The sequence below is a fragment of the Coptis chinensis genome, chromosome 9 (assembly GCF_015680905.1).
Source record: "Coptis chinensis isolate HL-2020 chromosome 9, ASM1568090v1, whole genome shotgun sequence".
NCBI classification, from domain to species: Eukaryota; Viridiplantae; Streptophyta; class Magnoliopsida; order Ranunculales; family Ranunculaceae; genus Coptis; species Coptis chinensis.
Genome location: NC_141464.1, coordinates 65,086,632 through 65,103,974, shown reverse-complemented (window position 1 = coordinate 65,103,974; position 17,343 = coordinate 65,086,632). Strand labels below are relative to the sequence as shown.

The following is a 17,343-nucleotide window of genomic DNA, read 5'->3' as shown; positions in this document are numbered from 1 at the left end:
TCAACCAGGGCGGGAAAACAAGGAACCCATACCACCATACAATGAATAATCAACAAAACCTACTTATTACGTATTTTCTATCAATGATCAAAAACACATTTTGGACTACATATATTCTTTTTTGCCCAAGCAAAGAGACATAAAGTAACACATGCAAAAGCCCTGCTAAAATGGCAGCTGAAGTAGAAGTCTAAACAAATGATATCACCAGTAGATATAAACATATTTTACTGATGAGACTTCATAAACTTACAAGACTGGAAAAAACGTTGGAGGGGCTAATTTCACTTGTCCACATAGTTCACTCTCGATTTATTATAACCTTTATGCCTCGCAAGAGACACAAGATTCTTCGCCTCATCAACTTTCGACATCTTCACCAACCCTTCAACAACAGTCTGAACTAACCCTGCCTCGATTCTGCAACTGTTCTCTAAACTCTTCTCACACAGCTTGAGAGCATAAACATAATCCCCTTTCTCACAAACAGCTGGAAGAAGTATCTCATATGTCCATCTATTCGGAACTAGCTCATCTTTCAGCAAATCATCATATACCCTCTTTGCTTCGTCCAACTTTCCATCATTACAATACCCTCTAATCAAAGCGTTATAACTAATAGTATTAGGTTTCGTCTCCTTAGTCTTAAGACTTTCAACTAACTTAACCGCCTCCTTAATCTTTCCCGCAACGACTAACCCCCTTAACTTAGCATTATAACTTCTTATATCCGGCACAATCTGCTTCTTCTCCATTCTAGCCCAAATCATTTCACTATTCAAAAACCGCCCATCTTCATAAAACGCACGCAAAAGTACATTAAAAGTAAATAAATTAGGCTTCACCCCTTTCCCCTCCATTTCATCCAACAACGATAACGCATTACCTAAATTCCCCATTTCACATAAAGCTTGAATAACAATAGTATACGAATACTCATCCGGAACAACATTTAACTTCAAAGGCAACTCTCTAAACAACTTCTCAACCTTATCATAATTCTTACTTTCAATACAAGCAGTTAAAAGTGCATTAAAAGATTTCACTGTTCTTTCGCATTTCAACTCGGGCAATTCATCAAACGTCTTTTTAGCATGTTCAAGCATCCCCACCTTTCCGTATAACGAAATGAGACGAATAGCAAAGCCTTCTTTTCTAATGTCATGATACTTCTTTTGGTCTTCTAGTATTTCTTCAATAGATGAAAACCAGTTAGCGGAAGCGAGACGGAGGATTGTGGATTTGTAAATGTGGGTTTTGGAACGAAAACGGTAGCTTTCAGCTGATTTTTTGAATGTTTCGACAAGGTTAGTGAGTTTGTTGACGGAAGATTTGAAGGGAATGGTTGTTGTGTTTGTTGTTGTGGGTAATGCTGTGGAGAAATGTCGGTAGAGAAGACGAGAGAGTGATGACATTTTGAGGGGAGAGCTAGAAAATGTTAGGGTTTAGGGTTTAAGGTTTTCAGTGAGAAATGAGGAACAAGCTCAAAACTGAAGGAGTGAAAAGTTGGGCCTCATGTTTCGGAAGCTATTGCAATGTATGAAACTTTAGTGGAATTTCGTTCGAAATGCCAATTCTGTAGAATTCAAAAGTAGAAATGGTCTGTTATTTTGTTTTGGAATTTGGAAGCCAATGTGTGTTGTATTATGCATATCAACCAAGATTTCAACTAGATTACTAGAGGGATGAAAATATTGAAATAGTTGCATTTGGAATTACTAGATTTTTGGACTCGTTCAACGAACGGGGCCCGTTTTTATATAATTATTTTCATTTGCTTTATTATGTATAATAAATCTTACTTCCAAACTATATTGAAACTCGGAAAGTAAATTAATTGATTGAAGTTCCTAGCGCCAATAATTTGTTACACTAAATGTTTTTTTTTTTTTTTTTTTTTTTTTTTTTTTATCAATAGTCCTTATAGTATATTAAGATATCCAAATTTTGGGCTGTCTTTTAATTTTCATTTTTTTAATGGGTTTTATGATAAATGTTGGCTTAATTCTTAGCTCATTAGTATACTTAGTCTTTTCCTAACCCGAAAAGTAAGGGGAGGACTCTACCGCTTTTCGGATGCAAATAGGTGCCCCTTGGTCGCCTCCTTTGATTTGAAAAACAAAATACTAACCGAAATAGAAAAGAATACGGGTTGTGTCTTTGTTTGGATGCTAAACCCCGAAACCCACTTAGAGTCTTATTTTTATGCCATTATGGAATCAGGGTTTTAGCTCACCCTTGCTTCTTTGGATGCCAATGCGTCTCTTGTTTCAGCTGATTCTGCTACGGATGAAGATTTGGACTTTTACCACTTGTATCTCTAATTTCCACACGTGTATTCTCACTCTTATTTTTTAAGAAAGCAAATGGGTTAACCTATCTCTCGATTATCTATTTTTCATTGACTTTAGCAACGGCAATCAGTCAATCGCATAAATGCACTTTTATTTTTCCCAATATCGCTTGAACTCGCTCTCGTATTTATAGTTTCCTAATTTTCTATTGTTAGTTCGTTGTCAAATTCATGATAAGCTTACTGATGCACACGTAATGTGTAAAGTAAGGTTTTTCATCTGTCACGGAAAAGAAATTCAATGTTAAAATTTATAGGTTGTTGGTGGGATATTTATAGATTTTTATCTTTTGATTGATTTCTAAAGAATTTGCGCTGGGGATGACTACACGAAGATTTAAATCTGCCAAAGTATTAATGTGGCTGGTTTATCTGCTGGTGTCCTTGAGTAGTTGTTTATTTTTCTACTATTAATTAATGTTGTGTTCTCATACTTAGTAACAAAATTTTCTACTAAGTATTATTAACTCCATGTTGCATCTCCATGTTGCATCTATCAGAAAGTCTCCTTCCCATGGCAGGGTAATGTTTGAGAAGTGGCCTCGAGTTGCATCTCCATTCGACTTGTATCAACTGTTGGAGAGACATTTTGTGGTTTTTTGAAATCCACATCACCTACTGAAGGCTTGTGCATAACATCTATCTTCGAGGAGTAGGATTGATGGCTTGCATGAAATTTAAAGTTATCACCATTGTAATCGATCATATTCTCTTCGGACTCAAGTTATGGTGTCTTTGCTTTTGTTACATTCTCTTTCAAATCTACTATACCAAATGTCGCTTCACCGAACTTCGATTTACGCTTCAAAGCGTTGCTTATTTTTTCTTCTTCTTTCTAACGCCCGGGCTACTCGTGCTTTTGTGCATGTGCCCATTTCTCTAACCACTTCCGCCACATTCCAAGAGCTTATGAAAAGGAGAAAAATAATTTACGTGAGAAGCAATAAATACATAATAAAACGTGTTGTCTTCTCTCATTGGCTTGTGTTACATTTGAAGTGTCACACCATGTATAATTTTCCTTTTACGTCCGATTAAGTAATTCCAAACCAAGTGGCAACTGATTGACATTTCTTCACTACACAATACAAATGTCATTGGACATATTCTAACGTTCAAATACAGAAGGCAACAGGTCACCATATTCCACTCCAACATTATATTATACAATAAAAATGAATAAAGAATTATAGTCATGGTGCAGAGTGTATCACGATATGGAGATCCTTGACTGGACATCATCATCGTCATCACCAAACTGATACTGATCATAAACTTGGAGCAATAGTTCCCTACATTGTACAATAGCCCCAAGTTTGATACAGGCCAAGAATGTTCTTAAAGGTTTTCGGTGAAGACTGTAAATCTCATCTGGTGGAGGGGTCAATCTATGCTTCAGCATTGTTGCTCCAAGGTTAGAAATACTTTGAGTGATATTGGTGGAGCGGAAGTCGAATCCTGTAGGTGTCTAAACATTGAGTTGTTCATAAAATTGTTTTGGTCTCATTGTTTATTTTAAAATAAAAACCCAATGCATTTTTTTTTTAAAGGAGTAGTGTTACATGGGCTTACTTTTTAAACATACTATTGCAACTGACTATTTGGATAATGTTGGTTTGCATTACAATACATGCGGATACATGTCTCTATGTAAATCAATGATTAGGACTTTTGACACATCAGTAGATATAAATAGTAGTTCAAAATGTTAAATAAGTTGGTTGGTGTAACATTACTGCTTTGAAAATAAGGGAAATTGTAAACACTTGTCTATAAGCTTTGAAATGGGCTATGTTATATTGGTTTTGTCTCTACTTATTTTCAATTTTTTTTTTTTTTTTTTATTTCGTTTATGTGACTTGTTATTGGAAGACCACGTGTACAGGATCTATTATTTATGTCCTTACAACAAAAAAAAGAGGAAGTTCTGACATTTGAAGTTTGTTTGGGTGGAATTGTAGAATTTCTTCCTTCATCGTTCCTTACGCCTCTAACCACAAACCCATTTCCCCTAAACTCATAGTCCTCGCTCTCTGCTATTTTAGTTTCATATTCACTGTATTCATACTTATCTACTACCGTAGACGCCATGGATGGGTAAGTTGTTTTAGTTAAATTTTGTTTTAGTCCAATTGGTTAAGATACTTAAGAGACAAAGTAGGATGAGTTGTACATGTGTGTGTTGGGGACTTGGGTGTTCTGAACTACATGAAGATGAGTCCGGATAGCGTATAGTCTTCTATTCATGTGTATATAAATCAATTATCAAGTTTACGTGTTACAATATAGTTTTGTATTTACATGATATTGTGGAATTTTCACTTATGATAGTAATTAAGTTCCTTTAACGGGGCCCGTTTTTATATGATTTTTATGTATAAAAAATATTACTTCAAAACTATATTAAAATATGGGTTGTATACAAATGTGGAGTTAAGTGATAAGCCTATTTGGTAATCTGTAATACGAACTAAATTGACCACATACAATCCAATTTTATCGCTTAGGTCTATAGTGCACTTCTTAGGGCTATAGTGCATCTTAGACATAGCCCATAATAAAGTCTATTAACCCATTTAATTGTGGTTGAGTTTGTCAATGTTTTTTTAAATGATACAACAGAAGATGTTTTTCTTTCGTGATGTTATTAAGGAAATGAGCATTTCCAATGAAGGAAACCAAGATGACCCTAAGCTCGTACACCATTGCTCAATACTAATAGCCCAATACACCTCCCACACCTCCCAATACGCCATATCGTCTAGCTAAAAACTCGAGAGTTTTGTCTCAAACGACACGCGCAGATGTTTAAAATAAAAACCCAATACAATCTAGCATAATATTTCTGAGAACGTCGAGTTGATTCTGTTTCTCTTCAACCTCTTTTCTTTTCTTCATAAGTTCTTTGAAATTGAAGTCTTCAATTTCTATATCACGTTCATCCTTTATAAACTGTATTGCGTGAAAAGCTGCTGAATCCTCTGCTTTTGAAACAGAATATGTAGTGCTTCCATCAATTTCTTTAGCTACGACGTCTTCATTGTTAAAGAATAAGTCTTTTGGTACCTTTAATATTACAGTGCTTTTGAATCGTCCGTTCTCCAATTCTGTGTTGTAGACCGGATCTTGTTGAACGTTAAGTCCTGCTTCTAGAATTTCCTTTAGCAATTTTTTTTTACATAAGCTGTAATTTTCATACGCCATTATCTGCAATATACATAATAAAATTTATAAATTATTTATCCAATACTCTTTAATATAATAAAAAAAATAAAATAACAATCAATATGAAATGAACTAAGAAAAGAATTGTATATAATGGAGAAGAGGAAAAAAGTAGGCCACCTCGTTTTTGGATATGTGTAGTGCAATTGTTTTTTTTGTACATATATATAGGAGATAAGGTATGATTTGTATATATCTTAAATTAGTTTTTTTATATATATATAGGAGATAAGGCATGATTTGTATATATATATCTTAAGTTAGTTTTTTTTTTTCAAACTTATCTTAAATTAGTTTTTTTTTTCAAACTTATCTTAAATTAGTTTTATTTTTTTCAAACTTCTCCATGTATTATTGGGCCTAGGCCCAACAAATTTGAGAAGACATATTTTAAGAGGGTATTTGTATCGGCAACTTCTGTTCAAATTAAACATTTTCTAATCTTACCGAGGCAAAGAAAAAAGTTTGAATTTATGAGCTAAAGAAGGGTGATATCTCTATCAATGTCACCAACTATGGTGCAACCATACTATCATTTGTTCTCCCGATAACCAAGGTTTTATTTTATTTTTCAAGTGAAATGTATTACACCTCCAACTTCATCCCCAAATCCACGCTTGAAGAATTTTTTTTTTTTTTTTAATTTTTTAAATTTTTTTTCCGGGATGTGGTTTCACAGGGGCCTTTAGAGCTGATGAGTGGTTCCTATATGTGGTAAGTATCAACAACTATGCTCGTTTTTCTTGTTTCACGGCTAGTTTCTCTGAAATGATCCGTCTTCTTGTTTTTGCGAGATGGACAACCCTTCTTCCAAAGAATGTCCGTGGTTTCTCTTTTAGGTCGATCTTTAACAAGAATGATGAGGTAAATGTCTAGCTTGATATACATTTCTTAGAGAGGTTGGATATGCTTCATTTTCTTTTCTTCTGTCTAAGTCTTTCCTAATGGATGATCAAATTTTGTTTACATAATGGGCAGCTTGTTATGTCGTTTAGTCAAGGTTTTAATGAGGACGGTGAAAACACCAAATCCTGTATACATAAGCTACTTCTATAAATAAACACAATGTAATTCATTTTAGGTATGATTTTAACGAAATGCAATATGTTCAGCAGTTTCAATAGTGACTAATGTTCATAAATAGTAAACTTTTATTTATAGTGCTATTCCTGCCACGCTCTCATGGTTTATGTGTTGTTGATATAGAAAACTTGTTCGTTTTCTAATTCAAATGTTCTTTAAGTTGCTTCTCCTACAGTTGGGTGTGTGTCCTTGTTTTCCTCGTTGTTGACATATTTTTTCTTTTCTATGGCCTGTAAAAATAAAAAAATATTTGCTCTTGGAAGTCTTCTTGGTCGAAAATTTATCCTGTAGATAGTTGTAAAATAAAAAAAAAAAAAAAAAAAAAAAATATATATATATATATATATATATATATATATATATATATATATATATATATATATATATATATATATATATATATATAGGGGTAGGATAGAGGCACATTCACTGTAGCCACATTGTGGGCACAGTGAATCCACACCACCAATCTATCTCCAATCCAACGGACTATCTCGACCATCTCAATTCTCAAGTATCAAAACGAAATTAATGAAATTTCGGAACAGTGAATGCACACAACTGATCTTAAACACGAAATTTTCAAAATTGAGACCGATCTGAAGGTTTCTTCATATATCATAATATTTTTGTGTTTTATTGTCTAATATATCTCTGTTTGGGAGTTTCTTTTATGTGATTCAAGGTTTTTGTTGTATCTAAACTCTCGTATGGAAATGGTTACCTTCAGGGTAAGTTTTTTTTTTCTCTTTCATTCTATCATGTAATGTTATTTTCTTCATTTTGAGAAATGGGTGTTTCATGGTGTTGTGCGGTTTCATCAATGTCGGTGGTGGGAGAGCTCTTCCAACCTGAATCGGAGGAACACCCTAAGATTTTCGGGATGAAGCTTTGGGCTACTAATGAAGTTAGTTGCCAAATCCAAGTTACAGTAACCAATCTAACTATGATCATCATCATCATCATTTTTTTTTTTTTTTTTTTTTTTTGATGATCCGATATGTTTTGTTGTTTTGGTTTGGTTGGTTTTATAGGTATTTCTTGAAGTCAAGAAGGTTAAGAAGAGCAATGGACAAGTGCTTGCTATCAATGAGGTATTTCATTTTTTCATTGTTAGGCTTGTAAAGGAATGTTGTGTTGTGTTTCCCCCCTCTATATAATAATGATGATTGTTATGTGCTTTGTGAGGACATATGATTGTTATGAATTTGCTAGTTTCGTGTGTAATAAGTGAGAATCTCTATCAAACCTATGTGATATGTCCTTGATGTCACTGTAAATGTTGATAATCTAGCTTCATAGGCTGCTTATATAATCATTATTATGAACATTATAAGTGGCATTATTCTACACAAGTTACATGCTATTAGGGTCATGTCGGGTTTAGCGATCCACATGCTTGTTTGGTTGTATATCGATTTTGTATCGGATAGCTTGTTTGTAGGCCATGGAAAATTCATATATGTAGTGAGACAATTTAGCGTTTAACTTAACTAAGTGATAACGTTTTGTAACTGATTGGTTGGTTAATGGCTCATTAATGATTTTTTTAACATGAAACCCAATCTGAAGGGGAATTTGATTTTTTACGCCAAATTGAGTGTGTGTGGCTTAACTCATTGATATAACTTTGCTTCTCGGCGCGATAAAACCCTCGTCGATGACTCTATGACCACTTAACATTTCTTGAAAGTGATTGTCTTGATCACCTAGGCTTTAGTGCTTGATTCAGATCACATTATTAATCTAAACTCTATCGATCGGATCTTAAATGAGAATAGTTATACACTTACTAATCTTTTTAACAGATCCCGCCGAAAAAAAAACCACTTTTTTTTCTTGGTTCTTATACAACCATCCCGAAGACTTGCGGTCGCGTCTAAGTGATGTTGTTTCATATCTATTGCCTTGAATATTTTATATACCGCGAAAAGAAGTTATTTGAACTAGAATTGATGTGAATATCCGAATTATTCATAAAAAGAGTTGTATGGACTAGTTATCTGGTTCTCCATTGTTGAAGTAGCAACTCTATCTCATCATCTTGCTATCTTTGCGATGGGTGTTTGGGGTTTACTTCATCAATGCTTCTTTTCTGATTTTGATTATGTGGGGACGGTGGGGTCAGATCATATTTTTTCGATGTTGGGGTTGTTTTATCTACTTCAAATGTTTTGTTTCTCAACATCTATGGCTTATGTTGTTATGCTTACGGGTAGTTATTATATTTGTTTCTTGTGTAAGATTTGAACTCTATAAATCTCCTTCCTTACTATATGCAGATGTCATTGAGCCTGTCTCCACACCTAGGAGCATAGGCGAAGTTTTTGGCATGTTGGGTGAGCTCACGATCAACCACGGGAAAGAACTGGAGCGAGAAAAGGATGAGGATGAGCAGAAACACTGAAACCTAGATTCTAAATTTTCCAGTACCTCACCTTTCTCTCATTAATGATTGTGGATTCAGACATCCAGTGTGAAAGAAAGAACATTCGAACTTGAAAAACAAATACTACACGAAAGATATTTTTTTCGGTCATCAATTTAAATAAGTGATAAGAGACACTGATCCTCAGGAAGAAAAGGAACTTAGTAGCTGGGGCATGGTTAAAGATTGGGAAAAAACAAAAGCGCAAGCGAACAACTAACCTGAACAAAGGACTACCACATATGCATGCAAACAAAAACACACGGGGATTAACGAACCTGAACAAAGGACTACCACATCTATAAGTATAACTAACCTGAATAAAGAGCAGGATGAACAAGAAAAGATGCACAGAGCATGACGTTGTAAACTAATTTGTATGCAGATAAACCTAAAAGACATTAATTTCACGAAGAAGCCAAAACAATATCTACCAACTTCATGGATCCTCTCATAATGGGGCTTCCCTTAAAACACTAAGACGCAGTACTTCAAAAAGATCTATGAAAAACACAACAAATCACTAAGGACCTAAGTGGTAGTTTGTTCTAATAACAAAGAATAAGTTTGATTGGTAGTTTGTTCTAATAGTTCCTGTCAGAAAATAAAAGCTAAATAAAAGCTGTCACAGTTCCTACAACTTAAATAGTTTTGCTGTCATAAACATAAAGATAAACAAGTTTCTACAAGCTGTCAGAGAACAAGTTTTGGTCCGAAACATTGGTCCGAAACATAAACAGTTCCTACAAGCTGTCAGAGTTCCTACAAGCTGTCCTTTGATAATCTGTCAGAGTTCCTACAAGCTGTCAGAGTTCCTACAAACTTAGTGGAGTAATTGTTTCCACTACCTGCTTCAGTATCAGCTTCTCCTTTGATAATCAGAAGGTCCACCTCAACAATAACTTTGACATGTTCCTTGCCTAGTCCTGGCATATCAATCTTTAACTGCATTGCTTCATCCTCATCCTTTCTGCTCCAGTTCTTTTTCCCCGTGGTTGATCGGCGAGCTCACCCAACATGCCAAAAAACTCGCCTATGCTCCTAGGTGTGGAGACAGGCTCAATGACATCTGCATATAGTAAGGAAGGAGATTTATAGAGTTCAAATCTTACACAAGAAACAAATATAATAACTACCCAGAAGCATAACAACATAAGCCATAGATGTTGAGAAACAAAACATTTGAAGTAGATAAAACAACCCCAACATCGAAAAATATGATCTGACCCCACCGTCCCCACATAATCAAAATCGAAAAAGAAGCATTGATGAAGTAAACCCCAAACACCCATCGGCATAGCAAGATGACGGATAGAGTTGCTACTTCAACAATGGAGAACGGATAACTAGTCCATACAACTCTTTTTATGAATAATTCAGATATTCACATCAATTCTAGTTCAAATAACTTCTTTTCGCGGTATATAAAATATTCAAGGCAATAGATATGAAACAACATCACTTAGACTGCCTTTGCAAGTCTTCGGATGGTTGTATAAGAACCAAGAAAAAAAGTGGTTTTTTTTTTTTTCTGACGGATCTGTTAAAAGATTAGTAAGTGTATAACTATTCTCATTTAAGATCCGATCGATAGAGTTTAGATTAATAATGTGATACTGAATCGCACTAAAGCCTAGGTGATCAAGACAATCGACTTTCAAGAAATGTTAAGTGGTCATAGAGTCATCCGACAAGTTTTATCTTGTAGAAGCAAAGTTATATCAATGAGTTAAGCCACACACACTCACTGGCAGAAAAATCAAATTCCCCTTCATATTGGGTTTCATGTTAAAAAAATCATTAATGAGCCATTAACCAACCAATCAGTTACAAAACGTTATCACTTAGTTAAGTTAAACGCTAAATTGTCTCACTACATATATGAATTTTCCATGGCCTACAAACAAGCTATACTGATACAAATACTGATACAACCAAACAAGCATGTGACTGCTAAACCCGCACATGACCCTAATAGCATGTAACTTGTGTAGAATAATGCCACTTATAATGTTCATAATAATGATTATATAAGCAGCCTATGAAGCTAGATTATCAACATTTACAGTGACATCAAGGACATATCACATAGGTTTGATAGAGATTCTCACTTATTACACGCAAACTAGCAAATTCATAACAATCATATGTCCTCACAAAGCACATAACAATCATCATTATATAGAGGGGGGAAACACAACACAACATTCCTTTACAAGCCTAACAATGAAAAAAATGAAATACCTCATTGATAGCAAGCACTTGTCCATTGCTCTTCTTAACCTTCTTCAGCTTCCTCAAGAAATACCTATAAAACCAACCAAACCAAAACAACAAAACATATCAGATCATCAAAAAAATCAAAAAAAAAATGATGATGATGATGATCATAGTTAGATTGGTTACCAGAACTTGGATTTGGCACGAACTTCATTAGTAGCCCAAAGCTTCATCCTGAAAATCTTAGGGTGCTCCTCCGATTCAGTTGGAAGAGCTCTCCCACCACCGATCTTGATGAAACTGCACAACACCATGAAACACCCATTTCTCAAAATGAAGAAAATAACATTACATGATAATGAAAGAAAAAAAAAAAAAACTTACCCCTCAAGGTAACCATTTCCATACGAGAGTTTAGATACAACAAAACCTTGAATCACATAAAAGAAACTCCCAAACAGAGATATATTAGACAATAAAACACAAAAATATTATGATATATGAAGAAACCTTCAGATCGGTCTCAATTTTGAAAATTTCGTGTTTAAGATTAGTTGTGTGCATTCACTGTTCCGAAATTTCATTAATTTCGTTTTGATACTTGAGAATTGAGATGGTCGAGATAGTCCGTTGGATTGGAGATAGATTGGTGGTGTGGATTCACTGTGCCCACAATGTGGCTACAGTGAATGTGCCTCTATCCTACCCCATATATATATATCATTTTTTATCTCTAACATTGATTTGTTAATTTTTAACAATCAGTAAATGTAAAACGTATTGATTTACCTTTTTCAAAATATTGGTTGTTGCGTAATTCATCATAAATTTCTTGAGTTTGATCTTGAATACTCGGTTGACAAATCCTTCATTCCTTGAGGCAATTCCATTTTTTTCAATACATTTTGCAATTTCTTCATCAGCATTGAAATCCATTACAATTTCAGTGGTTTTTGTGATTGTGATAGCTCTGATATTTTTTTCTCTAACCATTGAGTTGTCAGTAGTATCATCTAAACCTGTGTACATGTCTGCCGTGATTATTGGTAGTCGGTTGTTTGCCTTCATCTGTATAATAAATGTAAAACTTTATTTTTTTGTAAAAGTAAATGCAAATGTAAAGAAAAATAAATATTTCATTAAGTTATGATGAACTATAGATAATTCAAATCGAAAAAAAAAACAAAAACATTAATTTGATGGATCTAACACTGTGCTAATCTTCATCCAATATAGAATTTAGCTCGAAAACAACTAAAAAAATAAATTTGATTGATCTAATACTACACTAATCCTCATCCAATTCTGATGAATTATTTGGGATGCTTAGGTAGTCCATTTCCCAATTTTATTTATTTATTTGATGTGCTAACCTTCTATGGGACAAAGTGAGTCTGCACTCAAGTAACTCTGTAAATCTCCTGGTAGTGATGAAATAATGTATGAGTTAATTTCATCAACTGTTTCATTCTTAGGGGCTAAGATGCTTCTTTCCTTGAGGTACTTAACCGAGTTATGATTTCTGGCAAAATCTGGATAAATAGTTGACACAATATCTTGGATAGAGTCATCGGATTCTGGAATAAGGAGATCTTCTGGAATTTGTATCCATGTTCGTTCAATATCATTCTCCATAGCAATTGCTGGCAAGTTTCCATTTCCAAGATCTAAAACCCACTTGCTAAAGTCTTCTATAGAGCTAACTGTTTTAGGGTCTACTCTGTCATTTTGTAATCTCATGTTTTGAGTCAGATGAAATACTTTACATTCTTCCCAGATTTTGGACCTGTCAAATATAGATAAATATGGTAAAAAAAATAAATTGTTCAAAGTTACTAAGCGAATTATTTGATAAAATTGTGTTTTTTGATATATCTAAAATCGTACCTATTTATTGAAGCGTCAACAATGTCACCTCTTTTACCCCTTGGAATAACTTGCAAAATTTGTCTGAAGTCACCACCCATTAGAAATGTTTTGCCACCAAAATGTTTGGTTTCTTCATCCATTATGTCTTTTAAAGTTCTATCAACAGCTTCAAAACCGTGCCTATGAGTCATTGGTGCTTCATCCCATAAAATAAGATCGGCTTTCTGTATGAGCTTGGCCAGTGCTTCATGTTTTGAGATGTTGCAAGTTGAATCTTCATTGGTAGGAATTTGAATATTAAACCTTGAATGTGCTGTTCGCCCTCCTGGTAAAAGGAGTGATGCTATTCCTGAAGAAGCAACTGCAAGTACAATTTTACCTTCTGATCTCAACTTTGAAATGATAGTCTTGTACAAATACGTTTTTCCAGTTCCACCACTGCCATAAACAAAAAATACACCTCCATTCTGTGAATATACGCTTTCAGAATCGATTGGAAAACTTCCCGCTGCTCAGTATTAAGGGCTTCATGCAATTTAACGTATTCATCACGTAATGCACGACGGTTATAGTCAAGTTCTTCTGCAATTATTTTATTCCCAGCTAGCATTTTGTCCTTCATATCTGGAAATGGAAAGTCCTTCACAGTTGCCAAAGTTTTTCCTCTTTTGAGCATGATATTTTCAATCTCACACAGAGTGTAATTTTTTATTTTCTCTTCTGATAAATTCAATGTCTGATTCCCATTGTTTCTTCTATACCGATATAAGATGTCTTCTCCAAGAGCATGATGATGTTTTTCCCATAATTTTTCAGGAAATGATATCTCGCACTTCAACATTAATGTCACAAACAATTCACGTAACGCTTTAGGGCTTTGAAATCCGCTGGCCTCTTTCAGAGCATCATCCCACTCGCTGTCATCATCAAACAAACCTAGTGCCTGACAGGTAAATTTAATTTAATAATATATATATATACAAAAAAATGTGCTAAATGAAATCAAATAATATACATGCATAATAGGTGTCTCTAATTATGAAAATCTTTTAAATTTTTTGGAGCATTCATTTTAGAAGTTACCTGACATGCCGCTTTGAAGGTAGGATAAGTAGTTCCATTTACTGTTCTGATCTCTTCAAAGCTTCTAGGGCCTTTGACAATATTAAGCAATATACGCAAGTAAAATCTTTGTCCTGATGTAGGGTGAGCATAGTAGACACGGCCGATTTTTTTTTTACCACCACCTTTTCTTGGAGTCCACTCTTTACTTTTGGTTTGCCAAACCCATTTAGTTGGAAAATCCATGTAAGTAAGTTCTCTGGAAGACGGGTACATGGCATTTGCTTTAAGCCACTCTGTAAACTTTGTCTTTGATATATTCTCGCTTCTATGACTTCTTACGTAGATCTTTATCAATCGTAATAGACCATTTGATCTCCTTCAAGATGGAATGGCAACCTTTCTACGCTTGGGTTTCTGTATTGAATTTCAAAATTCAATAACCTCCAACATGCTTCGCGAGAAAAGATAACGACAATCAAGAAAATGTTCAACTTCGCTCTACATCTCTAATAGTTTGTTTCCACGTGGCCTAAATCTGTCGCGACATTTTCGACAATAATGGCGTTGGCTCTGTCTTTGCCCTTGTTAATATACTTTGAAAAGATATTTGATCGACCTCGCCTTATTACAAGGTTTCAACATTTATGTGTGCTTGAAATTTCACACACAAATCGACATTATGTGGTATCACCCACCTATTGTCCAGTTTTTCAGTTTTATCAAAAACTTTAACCGTGACTTTACGACTATTGTTTCTTCTCCTATAAACGGTGAAGTCATTGTGATCAATAGAAGTCTCACTGCAAAAGGCCTTAGGATAGTGTCTAGAGCACTTATTTTCCAACATACATGGCGATCTTGAATTTAAATCTCCACAGGGCCCATGTATCATAAACCGTGTGGATCGCTTCATATGCAACTTTATCTTACTCGGTCCGAAGCTCTGCTAATATTAACTTATTGATCTGAGTAGGGTCTTTGGCTTGGCACCATTATCCAAGAAAAGCAAGATATGAGCGTGTGGTAAACCCCTCTTCTGAAACTCTATTGTGTATATTGCTGCATAACAAAAGTTGGAAAGTATTATTTCTCTGGCATAGTCAAAACTTGGAAAAACAAATTGAGAAGAAACTTTGGTTTACAAAAGAATATTATTATTGCTTCGGAATAGATTATATACGCATCTATGTTATTTTTTCAGCTTTGAATTCTCTTGTAGAATTTAGAGAGACTATTACTGGCATGGCTTAGTGATTATTATGCCCAAGATTGAATCCGCAATACCGATACGAATAATAAGCACCGTTCGCGGCATCTTGGGTTGTCGCGCGATAAGAGCTTTCCTTACTTATGAAGAAGGTGACAACGACGCTCAAGAATAAGGGAAGATCTCTTAAGATAATAAAGCGAACTTTTTACTATAGTGAACTTCAGTTCAATTAATGTGGGAGAAAGAAAAGATTTGTATATTAGAATTCCATTTTATGTCGATGCTTCGGTTCTCGGATTGGTTATCGCGAATCAAAGGGTGCTACTATGTATCGATTCAGCATTGAGCCGTCTACTCTTTGTAACTTTAGGATTTACTTGTGAATTAGAGATCGTGCAGTTTGGGTTTTCTCATTACAAAGAAAATTAGTTAGCGGTACCGCCTAACGAATATTTGAAAGTCGCACATTTGGAAACTTAGCAAATAGCATTGATGTGGTTATTTGAAATCCAGTCTTTTTATTAAAACTACGTATTGGAAAGGTTATTGCTTGCTAGCGTCAGGGGTGTGTTCTTTGAACTTTGGTGCTTGTTGTATCTCTACCGAAGTCACCGTAATTCGAACCGACTCGTGTTAATTTAGGATGAAAATGAAGTTGATGATTGCATATTGTGATCGCCATCCATCTGTCGAGTTCAATTCAATTGCCTTCTTGTTTGATGGTTGTCGTCTTAGAGGAGAGCAGACTCCAGATGAGGTATCTATTTTTCTATCACGTGTACTTCATTTTAATCCAATTCATCAGCTTCATTTCTGTGCGTTTAACTTTTGAGCTTGATTGTTGATATTACAGCTTGAAATGGGGATGGTGATGAGATTGATGCAATCTTTAACCAAACAGTGCATTCACTGACCAACTTTGTGGGCTAATCGACTACATCTGTAATATGGTTGGGAGAGGTGAAAAGGTGGGGGGCTATATATTATGTAAGGTTTCAATCAATGCTAAGACGTGTTGAAGTAATGTTCCAGTGTCTCTCATACTTCAACATGTGTTTGTAGTTTTCTTTAGGCTTTAGTTTATCGGTTTGACTCTGATTCTCTGATGGTGTTTTTAGATAAGTTGTTAAATGTACTGTGTGAACTCTTAATTCTGTTTGTTATGGATTAGACAATGTTCAATGTTTAGAGGGAGTGATTATTGACTGACGCAGCAACAAATAATATGCTGTCAGTACAATAGAAAAAACTAAACTTTTCTAATAATGGTCTTTTCTAACATACTAAAGCATTCTAAACGTAAAATTAGTGGAAGATTTGTTAGAATAGAGCGATATAATCAAAGTACATTTGATTTTTGCTTTTGATTATATAAACGTAAAGCAGACAATACTTTGATTATATAAAGCATTCTAAACGTTTGATAGAAGTAATCCTTCAATAGTCTTGTCTTGACATTACTATCCGTAAATATGCAAATATTTTTACCTAGTTTTTCATATTTATTTTTGTTCGACCGGTTGTTCAAGCAAGAGGTATGTACTAAGTTTTCTTTATTTATGCCAGAACTGATGGCTTTATGCATTTTATAAATTATAGGCAAAAGAATTAAACATAAAGTCCGACCTGCCCAAGCTTTACCAAAATGCTTACGCCACAGAAATCGATCATTAACTCGTCTGAGTTTTTATTTCAATACCCGAGCAATAATTTCAGGGGGCATCTTCGTGGTTTTAGTACCTTAGAAACCTTGTCCAATGCCATTTGAATTTCAGGCCATTTGGGGTTGCAAGTAAATGTGGTGAAAATATCGAGTTCCAAACATCCGAAATGGCTATGGCATCCTGATAATTTTGAACCATATATCTTGGACCACCTATAAAAAACAAT

General features: G+C 34.6%; 1 protein-coding gene across 1 annotated transcript; it reads right to left on the bottom strand.

Annotated features, from left to right (window-relative positions):
* Positions 1-46: 46 nt before the first annotated feature.
* LOC147477366 (small ribosomal subunit protein mS78 (rPPR3a)-like) lies at positions 47-1,512 on the bottom strand. The gene has a single exon (XM_086583836.1). The coding sequence runs from the start codon at positions 1,413-1,415 to the stop codon at positions 285-287; it is 1,131 nt and encodes a 376-aa protein (XP_086439962.1). The 5' UTR covers positions 1,416-1,512; the 3' UTR covers positions 47-284.
* Between the last annotated feature and the right edge of the window lie 15,831 nt (positions 1,513-17,343).